The sequence below is a fragment of the Engystomops pustulosus genome, chromosome 5, assembly GCF_040894005.1.
Source record: "Engystomops pustulosus chromosome 5, aEngPut4.maternal, whole genome shotgun sequence".
Classification (NCBI taxonomy): domain Eukaryota; kingdom Metazoa; phylum Chordata; class Amphibia; order Anura; family Leptodactylidae; genus Engystomops; species Engystomops pustulosus.
Window position 1 is genome coordinate 67,805,905 of NC_092415.1, and position 25,661 is coordinate 67,831,565.

General features: G+C 40.3%; 1 protein-coding gene and 2 long non-coding RNA genes across 7 annotated transcripts in view; 1 reads left to right on the forward strand and 2 right to left on the reverse strand.

Annotated features, from left to right (window-relative positions):
* Window positions 1-21,210, forward strand: part of CDH7 (cadherin 7) — a 161,604-nt gene extending 140,394 nt beyond the window's left edge. For all 4 annotated transcript variants that reach the window (XM_072152291.1, XM_072152292.1, XM_072152293.1 and 1 more), the window contains 2 exons: window positions 3,258-3,509; window positions 18,289-21,210. In XM_072152291.1, coding sequence (XP_072008392.1) covers window positions 3,258-3,509; window positions 18,289-18,782 — 746 coding nt within the window. In that variant the 3' untranslated portion in view covers window positions 18,783-21,210. The remainder of the gene's footprint in view (window positions 1-3,257; window positions 3,510-18,288) is intronic.
* Window positions 794-20,921, reverse strand: LOC140132901 (uncharacterized). 2 transcript variants are annotated; one of them, XR_011855738.1, is made up of 4 exons: window positions 20,773-20,921; window positions 17,990-18,170; window positions 3,033-3,144; window positions 794-1,503 (listed from the first exon to the last, which is right to left on the reverse strand). It is a non-coding gene; the product is annotated as an uncharacterized lncRNA (long non-coding RNA). The 2 variants fall into 2 exon arrangements; XR_011855737.1 differs by having other exon boundaries at window positions 794-1,506.
* Window positions 21,211-21,448: 238 nt separating the features above from the next.
* LOC140132902 (uncharacterized) lies at window positions 21,449-25,017 on the reverse strand. Its single transcript, XR_011855739.1, has 3 exons — window positions 24,850-25,017; window positions 22,159-22,281; window positions 21,449-21,553 (listed from the first exon to the last, which is right to left on the reverse strand). It is a non-coding gene; the product is annotated as an uncharacterized lncRNA (long non-coding RNA).
* Window positions 25,018-25,661: the final 644 nt, after the last annotated feature.

Genomic DNA, 25,661 nt, shown 5'->3' on the forward strand with positions numbered 1-25,661 from the left:
GCTACCTTAATGATGGGGCACATTTACTAAGGGCATTGCACTTGTTTTCTGACAGACTTTGCACATTCTTTCTAGTGGAAACTGCTTTCACAGGTATTTAAGAAGTGCCCGTGCAACTATTGTATAGGACGTGCAACAGACTTTACATGTTAAATCCGACGCACAATCCAACTGAGCGGCGGATCGCCCCCTAGCTTGTGTTGCGTACTGGCTAGAAAGAGTCCCCTGCAAAAATTATGGGGTGTTCTGGCGCTCAGTCAGACCATGCGCCGGCTTTAACATGCTAAGTCTGTTGCACGCCCTATGGTAAAGGTGCACCACATAAAAGTTAGTGAACTCTGTCTGGATGACATCTCTGAGGACAAAAGATTCAGGTTGTGGTGGGTAGGTGTGGGGGCGTGCATTAGAAAGTAAAGCCAAAGCACCTGATGGCCACTCGTGAAACCCTCCTGCCTCATTTGCATATTTTTGAAAGTTAACTTTTTCTGGAAAAGGAGCCCATAAAAAAAATAAATAAATAAAAGCACACATCCATAATCAGGGTGCACAGATGAACAACTCAGCGATGCTGCTTTATAAGGTCTGATTATGCTTATAGATTTCCTTTAATTTTCTATTTGTTAAACATCATATAATGGATCAGCCCATGTGTTAGATATCCTTTAGGTAAAATCATCACATGGTAATTTACTTTAGATAAATTAAAGGTTATTGGCTTTTTTTTTATATTGTAGTCAAATAAAAGCAACTTCTAAAACAAATATTTTAGGAGTAGATTATAGAGTTGGGCATTAATTGGTGACCGCTGTAATTAATAATTATGTTGTCTTGTACTGACAATGGGAATTGTTCATTAAACTGACATCCAAGGACAAGTTTTACAATCATTTCTATGGATGTCACTTCTAGACACAAAATAACTATGACAGCCTAAAATTATTTAATCAAAAGTACAATCTTTTTCTCTTAGTGTTTTGCTGCCTTTCTAACCTCTCCAACGCAGTCTTTTTTTTTTATCCGGCACAAACAGCAGTCCGCTCGGCCATATAATAAAGAAATGTCATGGTAACTGTTTTCTGTGCAACCACAGATCAACTGTAGTATATTACATCTTCAAGGACATCATTTTGAAAAAAGTCATCAGTCTTTCCTTCTTGTCAGTACAATTTATTTTTTCTTTACTCCGGCTCAGGATAATATTTGTGTGCTTGAAGTTCTCTTTATTACAAAAGACACATAAATATTTTTTCTTTAAGGATTCCTTCACAATGTGGTTGTGCATTCCTGTTTTTATCAAATGTAGACTTTACATTTGCGACATATGGGGTTGTGAAAATCCATGAAGGGGGTTTCATTATTTTTTTTTTGTTTTTTTTATTTCTATTGCAAAAAAATTTTCATAGATTTCCAGGACTTGTTGTTTTTATAAGACATGAGCACATATTTCTTTTTCTTGTACTGTAGACTGTTTGATTAATTCTGGCATTGCCAAAGGGTAATACACTGCTGACAAAAAGTGAGAAATCAAAAGTAATGCTAAATTGCCTGTCCCTCTTCACTCTCACTGTGGATTGAAGATCTGCAATGTGACATTTACTTGACTTTGTATCATGTCTGGATTGTGACAGGAGGCCTAATGCTTCAAAATGAAATATATACATCATACATACAAACAATATTTAGATGCTAATTTAGGATGGTGCTTATCTTGGTGCTTATCTTGAACCCACAATTGTACAGAAAATATTCTTTTGAATGACTCATGGCAAAAATTTTATAGTACTTTATATTTATTGCTATGTTGTATTCTATCCAAAATGTTAACTCTCATATATTAAATTTGTGGTAGCTATATTTTTAAATAAATAATAATAGTATTAAAATGATTAAAATACACAGTAGTAGTATTTTTGTATAAAATATCATTTATAGTAATTTCTGAAATATGTGATCATAGTTAATAGTTTGCTTTCTTTAAAAGGAACCTGTCATCAAGTTTTTACCATTACACCTTGTGGGATGCTACAAAAGTCTTCTCACCATTTCCCAATCAGTTTTTATTATAAAAATCCATTGTTCATTGCTTTATTATATCAATTTTAAAATGGTAGCTGGCCCCCTGCCAGAATACTCACAGGAGGTCATTTATCTTAAGATTTTCCCTTTATATTTGAGACTTTTTTAGTGCATTTGCATTTTTTCTGCAACATTAGTGAGCTTTTTCACTTGCCTAGCAAAGAGAAGCAAAAATTTTGCATTGTTGCACCTGATATATATTTGAAATCCAGATGTGAATGTAAACAAAAGTCAAATTTTGGTGCAAATTGTAGTTACAAAGTCACAAATAAACTCCAGTCATGATCAAGCGTAGGAAAAACTTTAGAAGGGTTTCAGAAGAGTTTGCGACTTTTGTACGATTTTTTTTTAAAAAGTCGCTAAAGCACTACAGACACAGTTGCCTAATATATTAATGTTTAACATAAGTCTAAAACCCGGAATAACCTTAAAAAGATACACTCAACTGTCCAGACTAAAGATAAATGACCCCCACTGAGTCAAAAGAAGTATGTTTTCTAGTCTCCAAGATTTCCCTCACCATCCTCATACACCCGCCCTCAGGAATGTCCCTGTGTGACTTGGTCAATGTCTACCTCAATTCTCTTCATTGTTGAGGGAGACATTGGTCGAGTGACACAGTGACTCACTGAAGAAAAATTCCTGAGAAGGGGGAATGATGGAGCGGAGAGAGACATTGGAAAAGAAAAACATGCCCCTGGTGACTCAGCAAAAGGTGGCACCTGGCAAGGTGTCAGCTACTATTTTTAAATTGGTTGAATAAAAATATAAGTTATGGATAGTTATAAAAAGACAGATTGAGAGACAGTGAGAAGACTTCTGTGGAAACCTGTCATTTGATTAAACGGTGAAAACCTAACATGATCCCTTTAAAAATTACAGAAAATATATATCAAAAGCAAGAATAATTATTAAAATAATCATTGTTATTGTATTATTACAAAAAAAATATATACTTAGAGTGAAATAATAAGTTGACATAAATTTCCGCTTCATTTTTGCAATGGCTTTCAATGGCCTTTGTTGTTCCCCAACAGGCTATTCAATTCATGCTGGAAACTGCTACATCTGTGCACGAAAAAATAAACAGAAATAATAATAGGTCTCCAATATCCATCCATAACCCCTAATTTTACATTTTTATAAAAATAGGAATACTAACAACATTTGTCTTCCTACAGATAATACAGCTTCAGTTATTACAAAGAGAAATGGATTTCGGAGGCAAGAACAGTCAGTCTTTTACCTTCCAATTGTTATTGTGGACAGTGGAACTCCATCACTTAGTAGCACCAATACTCTTACTATCAGGGTATGTGATTGTGATGCAGATGGAATTGCTCAAACCTGCAATGCTGAGGCCTACACTTTACCTGCTGGACTAAGTACAGGAGCGCTGATTGCAATATTAGCCTGTGTTTTGACATTATTGGGTAAGTTAGAGTATTATTATGATCAGAAAATATGAGAAATTGACACTGACAGCATGTACATGTATAGTTAAACCTTTCATATGTTAAGATAATCATGTATCTACTGGTTTTTGTTCATAGTTGATTCAACCAATAGAGCCCAGTATGGTATTCTGCTGCTGAAAGCCGCACGCTCCAAAGGGGTAATCAGTCCTTAAAAAAATAACAAAAATCCCAACCCAAAAAAAACTATTCACTTTTCTAGCAGAAAAAACTCTAGTGTTCCTCCTGGACTACAAGTAACTGAGGAAAGACTTCTGCAAGCAATCAGTTCCATGAACAGTCACACAAAGCAGTGGGACTCAGAACATATAACTAGAGATGAGCGAGTATACTCGTCCGAGCTTGATGCTCGTTCGAGTATTAAGGTACTCGAAACGGCTCGTTGCTCGTATTCCCCCTGCTCGTGATCGAGCATTTAATTAAAAAAACACAGTGAAGAACAATGAAGAATAGAATAAAAACAGTGAACACAGTGAACACAGGATCATTTAAGTGAAAAACACAGTGAAAAACACAGTGAAGAATAGATTACAGATGTTCGGCACATCTTCTTACTTGTCGGAAGATACGTGCGGAACAGTGCGAACAAAATAGTATGTGAAGAACAATATATATGTGTGAAGAACACATGGAAGAACACGGTGAGCAGGACAAAGACACCGGGGAGCAGCACAGAGACACCGGGGAAGCGGCAGCACGGAGACATCGGGCAGCACGGAGACATGGGGCAGCGGCAGCACGGAGACATCGGGCAGCAGGGAAACATCGGGCAGCAGGGAGACATCGGGCAGCAGGGAGAGATCGGGCAGCAGGGAGACATCGGGCAGCAGGGAGACATCGGGCAGCGCGGAGACATCGGGCAGCACGGAGACATCGGGCAGCGCGGAGACATCGGGCAGCGCGGAGACATCGGGCAGCATGGAGACATCGGGCTGGTGTAGCACGGAGACATCGGGCAGCACGGAGACATGGGGCAGCGGCAGCACGGAAAGATTGGGCAGCAGGGAGACATCGGGCAGCAGGGAGACATCGGGCAGCACGGAGAGATCGGGCAGCACGGAGACATCGGGCAGCAGGGAGACATCGGGCAGCAGGGAGACATAGGGCAGCACGGAGACATGGGTCAGCACGGAGACTTGGGAGATAATATATGTGCGGAACACTGAAGAATAGATTGCAGATGTTAGTATACATCTGCTAACTTATCAGAAAACATTCTTTTTCAATTAATTAACAAATTTTAATCTACCATTTGGTTTTATGCATTGTTAAACAAACATACCTTGAGAATGCTGTAGCTACACTAATGCAGAAACAAATCTTGTTTAATCCCTGAACCGATTGGTTTTGCTAAAATAAAAACATCCAGACAGGACTAATCAACCTCAGATGGATGAACCATATACAGCAGCTGGGGGATGTATTGATGATGTATTCTCGGCTTATGTTTGACAGGATAAGGCCAGAGCAGTGCATAATTGGGGTGGGGAGAACCCCCGAGGCAGCCACAGGAGCGACAGAGCCTCATTATCATAACTTTATACTTATAGTTTTAATCACTCAGCTCAGTGATTAAACAAATTATGTTTCTGCATAAGTATAGCTACAGCATTCTCTAGGTATGTTTGGTTCGTAATGCATAAAAGCAAATGGTAGATCTCCTTTAAAGAAGTCCTGTAAGTCCTATAAGTGGGTGTTTGTGTGGATCATAATTTCCATCCTAAAATTGGCATGCTTAGTGTTTGTTATTGAAGTGTTGCCAATGACTTAATCATTCAGGACTTCTGATTAGTAATGAGCGGAAAACCCTTATATGTTTGAGTTTAAATTCTATTCAGGTATGGGTACTGAATGCGGACCCGAACCACAGCCGCAAACAGCACCTGCAACATTAAAATAAATGCAGTGTGTACTCAGCATTTTTGGAGGAGGATTTGCACTTCCGATAACAACATTGGGGAACACTGATGCTCTCCAAAATGGTGGCGCACAGTGCTGGATCAAGTTTACATGCTGCTGAAAGAGTCTGCTGAACACAGAAACCTATATCATACATATAACTATCAAAATTAATTCATAAAGTAAGAGTGCATGACAGGAGGATCAGTGGATAGTACCTTTGGAAATACTGTTTGGCTAAAAACCTCTCAAAGAAAGGTCCCCCAGAGAAGGTTCTTATCTGCAGGTCACTTGATTAATGCATAGAGACTAGAGATGAGCGACCACTAAAATGCTCGGGTACTCGTTATTCGAGACAAACTTTTCCCGATGCTCGAGTGCTCGTCTCGAATAACGAGCCCCATTGAAGTCAATGGGAGACTCGAGCATTTTTCAAGGGGACCAAGGCTCTGCACAGGGAAGCTTGGCCAAACACCTGGAAACCTCAGAAAAGGATGGAAACACCACGGAAATGGACAGGAAACAGCAGGGGCAGCATGCATGGATGCCTCTGAGGCTGCTTAAACGCACCATTATGCCAAAATTATGGGCAACAGCATGGCCATGACAGAGTGACAGAATGAAGCTAGATAGCATCTAAAACATCCAATAATTGACCCTGACACTATAGGGGACGGCATGCAGAGGCAGCGGCAGCAGCGGCAGGCTAGAGAGTGGCATGGCGACATACCCTAAATGGACTCAGGCTTCAAACCAATGGGTGGCAGAGAGGAACCAAAGGAGGTGAGCAAGAAGCGCTGAAATTATTTCCTCTGTGAACAAAAGGTTGACGGTATATTTAGTCATTAACACAGCATGGTGGCGACATAGTGACCAAGTTCCATAACGTATCTGGTGAAACACCCGAAAAATGCGCCTGACACAGCTCGTTTGATAAGGGGACGACATTTGGAGGCAGCCATGGAGAGGACTTCCATGATTAAGAGCGACAGTATGGGGCATCCATATTGCGCTTCTATGATTGCAACTGCAGGTCTCCAGCATGGCGGCGACAGACGCGCCGAGTTCCACTATGTATGTGGTGAAACAACTGAAAATTCTGCCTGACACAGCTCGTTTGATAAGGGGACCATGTATGGAGGAAGTGAACTAGTAGTAGATTAAAGGTGCTGCAGTTAAAACCATGTTAGTTGGATCTTGGGGTGGAGCTGGCGCTCCGCTGCCAGGCGTGCTTTCGCCAATCCAAGCCCCTGTCTCTAGGCTACTCCCCAAACAGCACTTCTAAGAACCTTTTGTATAAGATCAAGTGTAGTAGCGTTCTTATAAGTTTGGGATATGGCGGGTGAGGGGAATGTAAACAGATGCGCAAGAAGCGCTGAAATAATATCGGTAAATGATAAAAGTTTGCCAGTATATTTTGTGGATTACACAGCAGGGTGGCGACAAAGTTAACAAGTTTGATGTGGAATGCCCTGTAATAGCTCTTGGGCGGTGTGTCTTTTATCGCCTAGGCTCAGCAGTTTGAGCACCGCCTGCTGTCGCTTAGCGACGGCACTGCTGCTGTGCCTAGAGCTAGCGACTGATGGCGCCATGCCCACGGATGGTAATTCGGAGGAGGAGGAGGTGGAGGAGGGGTGGGAGGAGGAGGAGGTATAGTAGGCCTTTGAGACCTGGACCGAGGTAGGCCCCGCAATCCTCGGCGTCGGCAGTATATGACCAGCCCCAGGGTCAGACTCGGTCCCAGCCTCCACCAAGTTAAGTGTAGTAGCGTTCTTATAAGTTTGGGATATGGCGGGTGAGGGGAATGTAAACAGATGCGCAAGAAGCGCTGAAATAATATCGGTTAATCATAAAAGTTTGCCAGTATATTTTGTGGATAACACAGCAGGGTGGCGACAAAGTCAACAACTTTGATGTGGAATCCATGAAAACAACCCAAATTTCTGCCTGACACACCTCGTTTGATAAGGGGACGATGTATGGAGGCAGCTATATGGACGACTTTTGGAGGTAGCAATGGAGACAACGTGTGGAGGCTGCTATGGAGACAATTTAATTTGGATAGTGCCTGTATGTGGCAGTCCAAAAAAGTTTTCAAACCAGAGGAGCAGGTAGGTGGCCCTCCAGAAAAATGAAATAGATTGAGTGCCTGTATGTGGCAGTCCAAAAAAGTTTTCAAACCAGAGGAGCAGGTAGGTGGCCCTCCAGAAAAATTGAATAGATTGAGTGCCTGTATGTGGCACTCCCAAAAATTGCTTAAAACAGAGGACCGAGTAGGTGGCCCTCCAGAAAAATTAAATGCATAGAGTACTATAGCTAGAGCCAGTGGGCCCTGTCAAAAAATAGCCAGTTTCCTCTGCTTTAGTGTACAAAGAGGAGGAGAAGGAGGAAAATGAGGAGGAGGAGTGGATAAATTATTCAGTTTGAGCTTCCTTCACCTGGTGGAGATTGGAAATTATGAGAAATCCAGGCTTTATTCATCTTAATAAGCGTCAGCCTGTCAGCGCTGTCAGTCGACAGGCGTGTACGCTTATCGGTGATGATGCCACCAGCTGCACTGAAATCCGCTCCGACAACACGCTAGCGGCAGGGCAGGCAAGAACCTCCAAGGCGTACAGCTCAAGTTCGTGCCACATGTCCAGCTTTGAGACCCAGTAGTTGTAGGGAGCTGTGTGATCATTTAGGACGATGGTATGGTCAGCTACGTACTCCCTCACCATCTTTCTGTAAAGATCAGCCCTACTCTGCCGAGACTGGGGACAGGTGACAGTGTCTTGCTGGGGTGACATAAAGCTGGCAAAAGCCTTGTAAAGCGTACCCTTGACAGTGCTGGACAAGCTGCCTGCTCGCCTACTCTCCCTCGCTACTTGTCCCGCAGAACTACGCACTCTGCCGCTAGCGCTGTCAGAAGGGAAATACTGTTTCAGCTTGTGCACCAGGGCCTGCTGGTATTCATGCATTCTCACACTCCTTTCCTCTCCAGGGATGAGAGTGGAAAGATTTTGCTTGTACCGTGGGTCCAGGAGAGTGAATACCCAGTAATCGCTGCTGGAATAAATTCTTTGAACACGAGGGTCACGGGATAGGCAGCCTAGCATGAAATCTGCCATATGCGCCAGAGTCCCAACGCGCAAGAATTCACTCCCCTCACTGGCCTGACTGTCCATTTCCTCCTCCTCCAACTCCTCTTCTTCTGCCCATACACGCTGAACAGTGAAGGACTGAACAATGGTCCCCTCTGCTGTCTCGCCAACATTCTCCTCCTCTTCCTCCTCATCCTCCTCCACCTCCTCCGATATGCGCTGAGAAACAGACCTGAGGGTGCTTTGGCTATCAGCAAGAGAATCTTCTTCCCCCGTCTCTTGTGACGAGCGCAAAGCTTCCGACTTCATGCTGATCAGAGAGTTTTTCAACAGGCCAAGCAGCGGGATGGTGAGGCTGATGATGGCGGCATCGCCACTGACCATCTGTGTTGACTCCTCGAAGTTACTCAGCACCTGACAGATATTAGACATCCACGTTCACTCCTCATTGTAGACTTGAGGAAGCTGACTGACCTGACTACCAGTTCTGGTGGAAGTTGACATCTGGCAGTCTACAATGGCTCTGCGCTGCTGGTAAACTCTGGATAACATGGTTAATGTTGAATTCCACCTCGTGGGCACGCCGCACAACAGTCGGTGAGCGGGCAGTTGGAGGCGGCGCTGCGCTGCCCTGAGAGTGGCAGCATCTGTGCTGGACTTCCTGAATTGCGCACAGATGCGGCGCACCTTCGTGAGCAAATCAGACAGATTGGGGTATGTCTTGAGGAAACGCTGAACTATCAGATTTAACACATGGGCCAGGCATGGCACATGTGTCAGTCTGCCGAGTTGCAGAGCCGCCACCAGGTTACAGCCGTTGTCACACACAACCATGCCTAGCTTCAGGTTCAGCGGTGCCAGCCACAGATCAGTCTGCGCCGTGATGCCCTGTAATAGTTCTTGGGCGGTGTGCCTTTTATCGCCTAGGCTCAGCAGTTTGAGCACCGCCTGCTGTCGCTTAGCGACGGCACTGCTGCTGTGCCTAGAGCTAGCGACTGATGGCGCCATGCCCACGGATGGTAGTTCGGAGGAGGAGGTGGAGGAGGGGTGGGAGGAGGAGGCATAGTAGGCCTGAAAGACCTGGACCGAGGTAGGCCCCGCAATCCTCGGCGTCGGCAGTATATGACCAGCCGCAGGGTCAGACTCGGTCCCAGCCTCCACCAAGTTAACCCAATGTGCCGTCAGCGATATATAGTGGCCCTGCCCGGCAGCACTCGTCCACGTGTCCGTGTTCAGGTGGACCTTGTCAGAAACGGCGTTGGTCACGGATGATGTTGTCTGACACGTGCTGGTGCAGGGCTGGGACGGCACATCAGGAAAAGTAGTGGCGGCTGGGGACCGAATACCGAGGGGCGGCCGCCGCCATGAGGTTGCGAAAGGCCTCCGTCTCTACCAGCCTATAGGGCAGCATCTCCAGGCTAAGCAATCTGGAGATGTGGACATTAAGGGCTTGGGCGTGCGGGTGGGTTGCACTATATTTCCTTTTCCGCTCCAGCGTCTGGGGTATGGAGAGCTGAACGCTGGTGGATGCTGTGGAGGATCGGGAGGCGACTATGGGGTTTTTGGGCCAGGGTCCTGGGCAGGGGGCTGACTATCAGCTGACACAGGGGAAGGAGCAGTGGTGTGCACGGCCGGAGGTGAACGGGCTTGGTGCCACTGAGTGGGGTGTTTAGCATTCATATGCCTGCGCATACTGGTGGTAGTTAAGCTAGTAGTGGTGGAACCCCTGCTGATCCTAGTTTGGCAAAGGTTGCACACCACAGTCCGTCGGTCATCCAGTGTTTCCTTAAAGAACCTCCAGACTTCTGAAAATCTAGCCCTCGCCGCGGGAGCCCTCGCCACGGGAGCTTCACTACGTGACACATTTGGCGCTGATGCACCAGCTCTGGCCCTGCCTCTCCGTCTGGCCCCACCACTGCCTCTTCCAACCTGTTCTGGTCGAGGACTGTCCTCCGTCTCAGAAGCACTGTGTTCACCCGGCCTCTCAACCCAGCTTGGGTCATCATCCTCCGATCCCTCAGTCTGCTCCCCCCTCGGACTTCCTGCCCTGACAACAACTTCACCACTGTCTGACAACCGTGTCTCCTCATAGTCGGACACCTCTTTACACACTTCTTCCACTACGTCAAGAAGGTCATCATCACCCACAGACTGCGACTGGTGGAAAACCTGGGCATCGGAAAATTGCTCAGCAGCAACCGGACAAGTGGTTTGTGACTGTGGGAAGGGTCCAGAAAACAGTTCCTCAGAGTATGCCGGTTCAAATGCCAAATTTTCCTGGGAGGGGGCAGACTGGGGGGGAGGAGGTGACATGGGTGGACTGCGTGGAAGACTGACTGGTGGACAAATTGCTCGAAGCATTGTCGGCAATCCACGACATCACCTGTTCGCACTGTTCTGGCCTCAACAGTGCTCTACCACGAGTCCCAGTAACTTCAGACATGAACCTAGGGTGTGTAGCTCTGCGACGTTCCCCTGCTCCCTCATCAGCAGGTGGTGTCTCACCCCGCCAAGGACCACGGACTCTGACCCCTGCAGTAGTTGGACGCCCACGTCCCCGCCCTCGTCCTCTACCCCTAGCCCTCGGGTTAAACATTTTGAAAATGAAAGTTATAACTTTAATTTTTTTTTTACTTTTTTTTGTGTTTTTTTTTGTGTTTTTTAGTTTTTAAAACCAAACGATGCTATCCTATTGCTATGGCTATTTTCTAGCCAAGTATGAAAGCACACTGCTATGCCAGATGAGATGACGCTGAGTTATGAAAAAATAAACGTAAAATAAAAAGTAAATGGCAGACTGTGCCTAATTGAAATCCAACCCCTAATAAATTGTCCCACTTCGGTCTTTGCGATGGATATGTGCGTCACTAAGCGCTAAACACAACGGTCGCAAGTCTCACTGCAAATTCCTCACAATATGGTAGTAGATGCACTACAGCAAGGCCAGCCACCAGCAGATCAACCAGAAATAAAATATATAACGCTATTGTAGGCCTAAGTAAGCCGTTTGGATTCTCCTATGGCTATTTTCTAGCCAACTATGAAAGCACACTGCTATGCCAGATGAGATGACTCTGAGTTATGAAAAAATAAACGTAAAATAAAAAGTAAATGGCAGACTGTGCCTAATTGAAATCCAACCCCTAATAAATTGTCCCACTTCGGTCTTTGCGATGGATATGTGCGTCACTAAGCGCTAAACACAACGGTCGCAAGTCTCACTGCAAATTCCTCACAATATGGTAGTAGATGCACTACAGCAAGGCCAGCCACCAGCAGATCAACCAGAAATAAAATATATAATGCTATTGTAGGCCTAAGTAAGCCGTTTGGATTCTCCTATGGCTATTTTCTAGCCAACTATGAAAGCACACTGCTATGCCAGATGAGATGACGCTGAGTTATGAAAAAATAAACGTAAAATAAAAAGTAAATGGCAGACTGTGCCTAATTGAAATCCAACCCCTAATAAATTGTCCCACTTCGGTCTTTGCGATGGATATGTGCGTCACTAAGCGCTAAACACAACGGTCGCAAGTCTCACTGCAAATTCCTCACAATATGGTAGTAGATGCAATACAGCAAGGCCAGCCACCAGCAGATCAACCAGAAATAAAATATATAACGCTATTGTAGGCCTAAGTAAGCCGTTTGGATTCTCCTATGGCTATTTTCTAGCCAACTATGAAAGCACACTGCTATGCCAGATGAGATGACGCTGAGTTATGAAAACATAAACGTAAAATAAAAAGTAAATGGCAGACTGTGCCTAATTGAAATCCAACTTCTAATAAATTGTCCCACTTCGGTCTTTGCGATGGATATGTGCGTCACTAAGCGCTAAACACAACGGTCGCAAGTCTCACTGCAAATTCCTCACAATATGGTAGTAGATGCACTACAGCAAGGCCAGCCACCAGCAGATCAACCAGAAATAAAATATATAATGCTATTGTAGGCCTAAGTAAGCCGTTTGGATTCTCCTATGGCTATTTTCTAGCCAACTATGAAAGCACACTGCTATGCCAGATGAGATGACGCTGAGTTATCAAAAAATAAACGTAAAATAAAAAGAAACTGGCAGACTGTGCCTAATTGAAATCAAACCCCTAATAAATTGTCCCACTTTGGTGTTTGAGGTGGATATGTGTGTCACTAAGAGCTAAACACAACGGTAGCAAGTCCCCCTGCAAATTCCTCACAATATGGTACTAGCTGCAAATAAAAATAAAAAAATGTATAACGTTTTTGTAGCCCTAAGAAGGGCTGTTGGGTTCTTGTAGAATCACTCCTGCCTAACACTATTCTAATAGAACAGCCTAACGCTTTACCTGACCAGCAGCAGCTCTCTCCCTAGCGGCATCCAGACACAGAATGATCCGAGCAGCGCAGGCAGGGGCTAGTCTATTCCAGGGTCACCTGATCTGGCCAGCCAACCACTGTTATCGACGTGTAAGGGTACCACGTCATGCTGGGTGGAGTGCAGAGTCTCCTGGCTTGTGATTGGCTCTGTTTCTGGCCGCCAAAAAGCAAAATGGAGATGCCATTTTCTCGAGCGGGCGAAGTATTCGTCCGAGCAATGAGCAGTTTCGAGTACGCTAATGCTCGAACGAGCATCAAGCTCGGACGAGTATGTTCGCTCATCTCTAATAGAGACTAATATAGATGTGATAATTTTTGCGATGGCAATTTACAGCAATTTGGCTGTAGGTAAAAGTGAACATAAGTTTAATTTTGCCCCCGCCCCCACTTTTTCTAGTTTTTCTATTGCACCAACACTAATTTATGCACTTCTTGAAAAGTTTACCCCCAGGTGCTTACACTTATAATACAATTGAGTTGTTTTCATCTTTGGTCAGAAAGCCACTGTTCGCTGGTCAGCCAACTTGCCCATAACCTGGCACATCTCTGCACACTAGTGCTCAATAATATCACCATTGCAGCTTCTATATAAGACCATAGGCAGTGATGATTCACGTACCCTGTCATAGGCAGTGACAGGGCTTATATACTGTGGGAGTAAAGTGAGAAAATCTCTAGATTAAGTGTCAAAATTGTTGGAAAAAGTTTTATTATATGGTTTTTATTGCATGTGAAATCCTTGCAATGTTTTGTTTTTGTATGAAGATTCATATGTTGTTCATATTTGCATAGCAAAATTATTAAAATATTTTTCTCATTAGGACATTTATTTATAAAGCAACATCTGGGTGACTACAGCATCCAGCATAAATATTGCATTGTAATTAACATTTTACTATGGTTACTGTCTATAGAACAGTGATCATCTGCATTTCTCTTTGCAGTTTGATTAATTTAACTTACAGAAGTTTCCCAGAAAAATGTACCAAAGTTTTTTTTCCAGAATTTTTATAGTTACAACAAGAATAATAAATATTTATACAGTGTCATCATATTCTGCAGCACTTTATCATGGGGTACATACACAAATAATGTCTTACCAAACTTTTTGTAATCGGGTGACCTCAACTTGACTTCAAACTTTGGAAGAAGCGTGGGTCCAATTTTGCCTCAACTTCCCTCCGGTTAACACCAACGATTAAATTTAGGGTGCGCTTATTACTATTTACAATCTATGAAGAGGCAGGAATTTAAACACAAAATTGCAGCTTTCTCCGTTCAGGAAGAGTTTATCCTCTTCATGACCACTCCACGTAAATATATGACAGCTTTTACTGTGACAGATTGCCAAAAGGACATTTGTTTAAGTCATAACAGTAGCCAACTTCAAGTGGCTGTATCTCCTGAAACCAGTCATCTAGAAACACATTGCTGGTGTCAAATTAAAAAGGAGAATCAAATCTCCTCATTAATATGTTATAAAATTGTGTATTGATGCTTTACAGGGCCAGAGATATTCACCGTTAAATTTGTACTAAAAAGTTAATTTTTATGAACAGCTTTCTATTGCCGATTGTAACTTTTAGAGTAGATATCTTCGAATCTGTAAAGCATCCATACACAATTCATATATCATATTAAATGGTAAACTCTCCTATTTAATTTGACACAAGAACGTTTCTAGGTGGAAGGGTTCAGGAGATATATTCCAGCTAAAGGCCGAATATAGAAGAAGCTAAATGGCCTCAAAAGTTTCTGCAGTTTTTAGCCAGATGCACCAAAAATACAGTGCCTTGTGAAAGTATTCAGTCTCCTTGAACTATTCAAACTTTTGCCACATTTCAGCCTTGAAACATAAAAATAATAAATTGAAAAGTGGGGCGTGAAATATAATTCCCCTTAAGTTTGTAGTGCCACCCTTTGCTGCGATTACAGCTGCAAGTTGCTTGGGATTTGTCTTGTACATTCTTCCATGAAAAATAGCTAGAGCTCAGTGAGGTTGGGCAGCGGTTTTTAGCTCTTTCCACAGATTATCAATTGGATTCAGGTCTGGACTTTGACTTGGTCATTCTAGCACCTGGATATGTTTATTTGTGAATATTCCATTTTAGATTTTGCTTTATGTTTGGAATCATTGGGGCATATGTATCATAAGTCTGTCTTTTTCTGTCTGTTTTTTGAGAATTTTTTTGGCTTTCCTGTTGGTCAGATGCATCTTAATGGTTTTTATTTATTTGTTTATTTAAAACAAAAGTCGCAAAAAGTCTCAAACAGTTTCCTAGCTAATTTCTACACCTGGCCGGAGGCAGCGGTAGATTAGCAAAAAAGGTGTGACTTTTTGCGACTTTTTTTTCCGCAACCTTCACATCTGGATTGAGGTGATAACACTGCAGGAAACTAGACAATGGTGAACTTTGAAAGGACATGGTTTTAGGCGCAAAAATTTAGCAAATTAGCACAGGAACCAAGAAAAGTTTCAAACATTAAAGAAAAAGGCAAGAAAAAGTATAATATGTGTACCCAATTCTAATGTTGGAAGATAAATCTCCATCCCAGTCTCAGGTCTTTTGCAGACTCCAAGACGTTTTCTTCCAGAATCCAGAATTACAGGTCCTGTATTTGGCTCATCTACATTCCCATGAATTTTAACCATCTTCCCTCTCCCTGCTAAAGAAAACCCCAAACCATGATGCTGCCACCACCATGTTTGACAGTGGGGATAGTGTGTTCAGGGTGTTGAGCTGTGTTGCTTTTAATGCCAAACATATAATTCGCCATTGTGGCCAAAAAGTTTGATTTTGGTTTCATCTGACCAGAGCACCTTCTTTTACATGTTTGGTCTGTCTCCCAGGTGGCTTGTGGCAATCTTTAAACAAGACTTTTTATGGATATCTTTGAGAAATGGTTTTCTTTTTGCCACTCTTCCATAAAGGCGAGATTTGTGCAGTGTATGGCTGATTGTTGTCCTATGGACAGACTCTTCCACCTCAACTGTAGATCTCTGCAGCTCATCCAGAGTGATAATAGGCCTCTTGGCTGCATCTCTGATTAGTCTTCTCCTTGTTTGAGATGAAAGTTTAGAGGGACGGCCGGGTCTTGGTAGATTTGTAGTTGTCTGATACCCCTTCCATCTCAATATGATCTCTTGCACAGTGCTCCTTGGGATGAAGTTTGTGAAATCTTTTTGTATCCAAATCTGGCTTTCAACTTTTCAACAACAGTATCACAGATCTGCCTGGTGTGTTCCCAGGTCTTCATGATGCTCTTTACACATTAAACATAACCCTGAGACTATCACAGAAAAGGTGTATTTATACACACAGGTGGATTTTTCTCATCATCAGTCATTTACAACAACATTGGATCATTCAGAGATCCTCACTGAACTTCTGGAGTGAGTTTGCTGCACTGAAAGTAAATGGGCCAGATAAAAATCCACTTTTCAGTTTATTTTTTACAAAATTTTAAAATAAACAATACATTTTGTTCCAATTCATTAGTGTGTCCCACTTGTTGTTCATTACTCGTAAACATTTTTTTTTTACAATTTTATATCTTTATGTTTGAAACCTGAAATGTGGCAAAAGGTAAAAAAGTTCAAGGGGGCTGAATACTTTTGCAAGACAGTGTATATCACTCTGATAGACCACTCTGATAACTTTGGCACATGCTCTGCCTATTCCATCTAGTTTTAAGCTGTCTAAATGTAGAACAGCTGTAATAAATCTACCAAACTGCATGTTGTCTCTCACAACAGTCCCTGTCCCTAATGGTTTGATTATATAATGTTATACGGTATAGTATCCTGCAGGCAATTTAATGGCAATTAACCTATCAGTATGTTTATGTAATGCTTCTAATTATGATCTATTAGTGTAGCACTTCTATTATAATAAGACTATCTGTGGAAGGATGAAATTATTTCATTCCTCTACTATGAACTTGAGGGAAATGATTGTTGGCACAAGAGTAAGAGACCCATGCCTAGATTTCCTCTTTGGAACATTGCAGATTTAATCCATTACTGTCAATGCTGATTTTGCAGACCTTGCATTTTAGTAAGAGGATTATTGAGGTTATCTCTGTGTTACAGAGGTGATCAGCTGTAATGCAGTTTAGTTAAAGGACACCAGAAATGTTAATGTATTCATTTTTATGAAAAAACATTTTTAAAAATGTATATTTTTTAAACATAAGAATTATGTTATCTACTTTTCTGACGTATAATATCTTAACCAAGATTCTTAATACACTTTCCAAATGTAAAATTTGTAGGTGATATATAATTAGTGTATTGCATCACAAAAATGCATACAAATATTTGGACGAAAAAGAGCTGTTGTGGTTCCAGTTGTAATGAAGCAATTGGCAAAGAATTCATGGAAAATTATCTTATTCTTTAATTATAAATGATACTGCCTCGGCTTATTTAGACAACATAAAACCATTTAAATGCCATTTGAAAAGGTCACAGAAATTTCTTTAAAGCATCGCAGAAAAATTCTTGCTAATATGCCTAAAACTGCTGTCTCCTCTATTTAATTTAGAAGTGAACTAGTGTTTACATTATTTCTCAAGCAAATATTAAGGCTGATCGAGCAATATTTTACATTTGAAAGACATCTCCTAATATATGGATCATTAGAGGAAAGCCTGGTAGCTACTACATGACAAGTAATTTATTGCTTGTTATATGTGTCAAGGGAGGCTGCAGGAAAAAAATGTGCTTCACCCCGTTATGAAGACAGAGACCGACTTTTAACAGTTTTCCCCATAGGCTTAAACAGAGAAAGGAAAATCTTTCAAAGGAGGATACAGGAGATAAGTATTGTAAATTAGGATCATTTATCTCCCAAAGTGTAAAATAAATGTGAAAACACATATTAACCTAAGCAATAATTCAGCATGGAGGAATTCACCTAGAAATGATAGCTATCCAAGCATGCTATTACATTTTAAATGAAATCCCATTTTCTTATATTTTAAACAGTATGAGTCCTGTTAAATATTTAAACGCAGTAAACAAAACCAATTATTTTCGCAAGGTTGTTGTTACTATTTTGGCCCAGCTTTTACTTATCGTGGCATACTCACATAATTGACTTCTTGCCTTATGCACTATAAGGTGGGCACATGTATCTAGCCTTGCTGCAAGGGTCTCTCCACAAAGATTCAATGTCACCTTGGGCTCACATAGTTTTGCTGCTTGATGGAGCACCCATCGGCAATTTTGTTCATACACAGGAGCATCGTCCTGAAAGGTTTCAGTCTAATCCTATGAGACAGATGAGGGGTAGGCAACATCAGAGCTTAGATAGCAGTTTTAAACCTGAGTGAATGTATTTCTTTGAAAGTGTCTATTTGAAGCTAACTCATTTTGTTTTTTTGTTTAGTGCTTGTTCTTCTTATTGTCACTATGAGGAGAAGAAAAAAGGAGCCTTTAATTTTTGATGAAGAGAGGGATGTTAGAGAGAACATTGTAAGGTATGATGATGAAGGTGGAGGTGAAGAAGACACAGAAGCCTTTGACATGACAACGCTGAGGAATCTCAATATAATTCGAGACAACAAAAGCAGAAGGGATGTAACGCCAGAAATCCAGTTCTTGAGCAGACCATCTCTACGAAGTGCACCAGACAACTTAATCTTTAGGGAATTTATTTGGGAAAGACTAAAGGAAGCTGATGTGGATCCTTGTGCCCCACCTTATGACTCCTTACAAACATATGCATTTGAAGGAAATGGCTCAGTTGCAGAGTCACTAAGCTCTTTAGGGTCAATCAGCTCAAACTCTGAACATAATTATGACTACCTAAGTGATTGGGGTCCTCGTTTTAAAAGACTTGCTGACATGTATGGCACTGTTGAGGATAACTTGTACTCTTAGCACTGGAATACATGCGACTAAGGCACTTAACAAACTCAGTAATGACTGCTAAGATGTACATTTGTGCTCACTGTATCATTAGACAATTTTGATTTGTGGATTTTTTTTTCTGTCTGCTCGAGGCACTACAATGACCTGAAAGTGAAGTCACTTTACTTTTTATACAATGAATTTGACCAGTACCTTCAAAATTAGAAACCCCTGTAATTATATCAATGTTATGTATTCAAGATATGACTATGAATTTGTGTGCAGAAGTTATTGATTCATTTCAGTGAAACTGCTAATTGATTGATTGATTGATTGATTGGTGCAAGAAACATCTGCGTTCAAAAATGTGCCCAACTGTTTTCATTTAGTTTCCAAATGTATCAGTTACATAAGGGGAAGCAGTTTTGGAAATAGTCTTGGTTAAAACACAGAATAAAACATCATGTTCAGACAAGGTTTTTCATATTAAAAATAGTTTCTTTCTAGTATGATTTTAAAACATATTGGGGCCAATGTATAATGCCTTGTGCAGGTGGCAAGCACTGGTACACACTTGGGAATTTGCAACTTTTCACCCCTTGTGCCCATTATAAAATGACATGGAAGACTGGGGAGGGGACACCATGGCTAACCAAATTTAATATAATATTCGTAAACAAAACTGGTGCAAGCTACAGTTGTCATCTATTCATGCTCTTAACTCACATACATTTCAATCCCAGCATACCAGTGCAGTGCCGGAAATAGTTGGAGGTCTGAAGCTCTTAGTAATCACTGTATGTCGTGTGCCAGGTGTGCCAATTATTAAGACTGGTGCACATTAACCCCATTCTCTTATATCTGTGTTCTGATTCTTAATAATGTAGAATTCTTATGGTTAGCAAGGAGGAGAGAGGGGAAAGGAATACTGTAATAAGGCTGTATGACAACTCTAAAAATTATTTGAGTTATTTATATATTTGTTCAATATTTTTATTTTAAATTAAGGAAAAACTGTCCAACTCCTTTTATTTGGGTATATTCAGTATTATTTTGTAAAAAGTGAATTGGTTGTAAAAAGTGTATTAGCTTGATGTGCACTACATTAGAAAAGATCTCCATGCGCGATCCATTTCCTAGCCCACCTGTTCAGTACCTTAATTCTAGTCCTTACTTTTCAAAGTTATGTAAACTTGCATAACATGAGTGGGATCTCAGTAAGGTAAAGAAAAGGAATTGCATAGTTACAGTAGGAATTGTTCTTAAAAACAATTATATTTCTTAAGTATTATGTATTGTACACTATACAGCCAGCTGCAGAAGACTGATTGAGTGGCTTGTCCTTCAGTTCTTCTCTGACCTCTCCCGTATCTGATGTGGGACCATATGCAAGTTAACTTTGATTTGGTCATGAATCAATTTAATAAAAAATACAAAAGAGGTAAGAGAAAAGGTGGAGAGTGAGTTAGCAGGGAACCAGCCTGACGTTTAAAGTCACTCTGCTGCGAATTGTGTAAAACATAGAAGCACCAGAAATGACACCAAAAACTTAACAAATCAAATACAGGCTTAGTAAAATTCTCATACAAAAGTTCTTTTTTTTCAAACAATAAATGTAGATTAACATTAAGAAATGTATCCAAAGATATCCATATTAATTCCTCCCATTTTTTACAAAAAAAAGTGCTGTATTTAATTAAGTTTACAAAAAGGCCACTATTTTCTTAATTTAGATTACTCAGAAGGTTATTCAAGATTTTGTCACCTTCCTAGACCTAAAATCAGTGAAGTACATTTTAAGCTACAGGACAAGCTGTTCCAAAAACTGAAAATAAAATTACAGAGCTACAGAATTATTCACTCGTGCTGGTGCAGCAGTAATTTGTACAGTCTGAAAGTAGGAGGTTACAATTGAGGCTAATATAAGTACAGCAATTACAGTTCAGTATAAACTTAAAGCCATTTAAAGATACACTTAAACTTACTATTTTATGTATATGGCACTTTAAGTGACTCTTACCTGAGCAATTTATGCAGCAAGGTTGTGCTTTCTTTATGTATTTGATATAAACTGAAGTATAGGAGTTTAGACAAACTCATTTAATAACCACTGAGATGGATTATGAACCAAAAATATTTTAATAGAGGTTAGTTTGGAAAATAGAAAAACTTCCTAAAAAAAAAAAAGTAAGTCACATATTTAATACTGAAGCTCTATCAAGTCACATTATAGAGGACATTTCACCACCTCACTTATATGGATTAGAATGCCATTCTGTAGGGGCTACACAAATTCAGGGACACTTTGAATTTCCTTAATAGCCCCAACGTCTGCAGAGATATCTGTCCCAGTATCTGACCATTATAATCTGTGTTCTGTTAGAAAGGAGGAGCTAGTGTTGGAGTTGGAGGTGTGTGTTATGCTAATCTTCTCTCATACTGTCCTATCAGCAGCGGCAGGTGATGTCAGAGAAGCTACTATGAACAGTATTGAGCTGTAATTTCTGTATGCTCATCTAGAGCACATTCTGCTAATATTCCACTGACATTGCATTTACACTGCGTTTCCATAAATACAATGTTAAAAAATTGTGATGTAAATGGAATGTACATGCGAGGTAAGTGCAAACGCATTGTGAAAAAATCTAAAAGAATAATTTGAGTAGTCTATGTGCTAGAAAATTCAGTCTGTGCACCAGAAAATTCGATATTGTGGTGCAGCAAATTACAACTCACCAGTCTTTTATTGCACCAGATTTCACAATGGGTAGAGAGGTCCGTTTGTAATTAGGGGTAATTGCCTATATAATAAATATGAGCTGTGATGAAGAGACAAGATTTTTAAGATACCACAATTTTTGTATGTTCCAACACTGTTGAATGAATTTTCCTCAAAAATTAAGAAAGCCCCTTCTAATAACAAGAAGTGCCAGCACAAGGTTTTAACGTTAGATTACAGATGATATATATTGTCTTATAAAAATGCCATTATGGGAAGGGTCAGTAAAATGTAAAATGATCATAACTTTGGTAAGATTTCATTATGATATGTTTCATTTCCATTCTACATCCCATGGCAAAGTGTTACAAGTGTAACTGTGTGCAATACTGTACCAGATTATTCTGTATTGATTATGTATATCATGATGAACATTGGCATAAGGTTTTTGGGTTAATTACAAGGATGTTGCTGCAAGCTTATGTAATATAATTGCCTACATTAGGCTTGAGAAATGAAACTCTTAGCAGTATATATTTTGTGATTGCCTTATTTGCAGAAGCAAAAGAAAAATAATAACCGAGTCATGTAACAATGATAAATTTAGAGTGCTGGTTCCTCAGGCAGTAACTTTAATAGTTGCATTCTTTGTTTTCTTTTATCCTCTTATTTATAACGGACATTTACCTTTTTACTAGATGTGTTTTGTTGCGTTACATTTTTGGAGCACTGATCTACATAAAATTCAGGTCCATTTTGCTGCCTTGCAGTATAAGTCTCAGCAGAACGTGCTGATTTTCCTCTATACTCCTATGTGAATGAAATGAAGCATGGAAAATGAGAAAGAACTGTAAAGCAATCGAACGGCATTGATACAGAAAGAAATCGCTTACAAGGACATTTGATTTTGAGCCATTAATATTTATGAGACATTCAAATCAAATAATTGTATGCTATTTTCCCTTGGAAAAGAGGAAACTAAAGACGATGACTATGAAATGAAATATGATTTTCAAAAATACCTGTTAGATCTGTTACTAATTTACGACCACTGAAAAACGGGACTTTTTGTGTTGTTAATGATATACAGTGATAAAGCTGTTTTGCATTCAAATCTTATCTGTTGTTTTTGCTATTGAGTTGACCTTGTTTTTGCAACTTCTCATATTGATTTTGGAAAACATACTTTGTATACTGGTTAATACTGGGCAAATAGTAAAATACTTTCAACTTCTAAAGCATTTTTTTAATTTGATAACTTTTGCAAGAGTCAGATATTTACGCATTTGGGTGTTTTCATTCTATATGATGGATTAAATGTATTTTTTTTTAATATTACTTGATTCTCTCTGGGTATATTATTTCATGCTATTGTTGTTTAAAGCCATTGGTGTGTTACATGAACTTCATGAAAACTGAACACCAATTTTATGTAGTAAGGTAAAAAAGACACATCTGTAATTAAACATTTGAAAATATGTAATTAGTTCAAATGAATGCATCTTTAAAAGGAACCTGTCATCAGATTTTCCCTAATAAGTCTAATAACAGGTTCCAACAGCACTATACTAACTGTTGTCCTCACTGTTTTTAGCTAACAAATGCATTATTCCTATCCCCAGTAAATTAACTTTGTAAGCCTACCTGGCACCCTACCAGAAACAGAAGAGCATCCCAAAAGTGTGTGTTATTCATGCGAAACAGTGTTTCTTTCAGCTTATGTGTGTCTGCATGTCCTTTATCCCTCCTTCCCATGGGTGTAACTAGGAAAAGGGGGGTATTATAGAAGACTTCTGAATGGGCTCCCCTTCCCACTTAAAAAATACATAGTACAATGTATACGTGCACATTTATATATTTATATATATAAGCATACATTTTTTCACACACATTTATACACTCTTATACACAATCACACAAGCATTTAGAGTACAGGCGGTCCCCTACTTAAGGACACCCAACTTACAGAAAACCCATAGTTACAGACAGACCCCTCTGACCTCTGGTGATAATTCTTGGTCCCATTACAGCAAAAAATGTTTAAACTCAAATTGTCACTGGGGCCAACATTTTTTTTGTTTGGATCCACAATTATAACATATACAGTTTTGACTTACATACAAATTCAACTTAAGAACAAACCTCCGGACCCTATCTTGTACGTAACCCGGGGACTGCATCTATACACAAATCACATATACACACATACAGTGCTATATAGAGATGTAGAGAGCATATACACATATAAAGTATATATACACCATAGATGATATAAACACAATATATATTCATCACACTTACACATACACACTTATACTTCATATATACTGTATATCACATATATGTTATAATGTGTAAAATGTGCAAATATCATCCTCAATTCTTTAGTGTCAGGCATGATGAGAGGGCCCCAAGGCACTACTGGACCCATAGCGGCTGCTACCACTGTAGTTATGCCCCTTGCCCTCCCTAGAGCTGAAATCATCCTCTGTTCTGTAGGTTACTTTTAAAACAGCAGTATAATATTGTATTTCTGAACTAATATTTGTTATTTTAATGAAGATTCACTAAAGTGAAAACTGCAAAAGATTCTTTGCAACATTTTGTTTTCTTTTGAATACAATTCATTTCTTGTATATAAATATCAAAAACTCACAGAGAAACAAATAGTAAAAATAAGTATATTTCAGTAATACATATTGTGTGATTGTAAGGATTATTTTTCATGATATATTTAACAAAATGAATAGTAATAGTACAGGAAATAAGATTTGCTTGTTTTCAGACAATAAGGGCAATTTCATAATGTTTTACAGCAGTCTTTAGTCGGGCTATCTTATGGTTTTGTGATTTGCGCCAGTCTCGAGCAAATACAGTGTATCAGTGCCACAAAAAGCCAAGCTTGCTATAATTCATGCCCTTTTTATATTTTGGTTCTAATGTGGGCATGGCTTTTCTTTCCCAACAGTTTTCTTGCACTTATTTTTTCCCTAGACATTTATTGCTGCAATTTGTGGTGCATAGTTAGACCTGGCAATGGCAGGCCTACAAATTTCCCTGTGAAAAACATACTTCACGGATCCAGCTTATTGCAAAGGATAAGACCGCCTTTATTTTTCTTTACATGGCATCCAGCAGCATATAACAGGTACACAGGATATAAACGTCAAAGGGTTTCTAGCACAGGAACGTGCTCTTACTCATGACTACTAATTATGAGGGAGTAGAGGTGATTTATACACCTGATGTCCAATCACGACCCTCCCCTATCCATACAAAGATATCTCTCAAATACAAAAAACAAATAGTTAAATTTAAAAATGCATACATATTCATATTTTCAGTCCCCCTGTACAGTTTGGTAAAATATTTTTGTACCAGTAGTGTATGTTGTAATACAGGAGTCTGGTGTCTTGATTGCTGGAGACGCTGCACAGCGTTACCCAGGTGACCGGTCATCTGACTGTTCACGTGACTCCTTGGCTTGAGTGCATCATGCTGACTATGAGAATGTGCCGTTGCTATGGTAACCACATACAAAAGCATGAAGTATGCCACGTTCATGATCTTAGCGGCACTATACCGATATTTCTCAGGACCGGGTTCATCCAGGACCAACCCGCGAAGTTCGGCTGGTCAGGTAAGTAATGGATAGCAAAATTGTGTGAGATAAAACCTGCATTGGATCGCCGGTTGGCCTTCGGATGGAGACCAGTCCTTGAGGGGGACTAGAAAAAGGGAGATAAAAAGTATAAAATTATCAAACTATTTACAGAGACTGTAAAAACAAATATGAATCACCAGAAGCAGCGCATTGCCTGTTACATACATTATGTTACAGAAAATGTTGTATTATTCAATAATGTTGCATTAGCTAGCTCCTATAATTCATCACTTGTGGAAAGATTGTTTGTAGGCTGAATTGCCAAAAGGCTTCCCTGTTTCTTAAAAGCATGGCGATGTCACCTCCCCTCTTGGGGTGTCGGACTCTCTCAAAGGCATAAGCTGTCATCAAATTGGTTTTACCATCATGTACATTCGCAAAGTGCTTAGATACACCCGAAAGGTTTTTGTCTTCCGAGTGTTTATTGTCATTCAGATGTTCTAGAAACCTTGTTTTAAACTTTCTGCTCGTCTGTCCAATATATTGTACCTGGCAGGCGTCGCAGAAAATCGCATATATGATATTA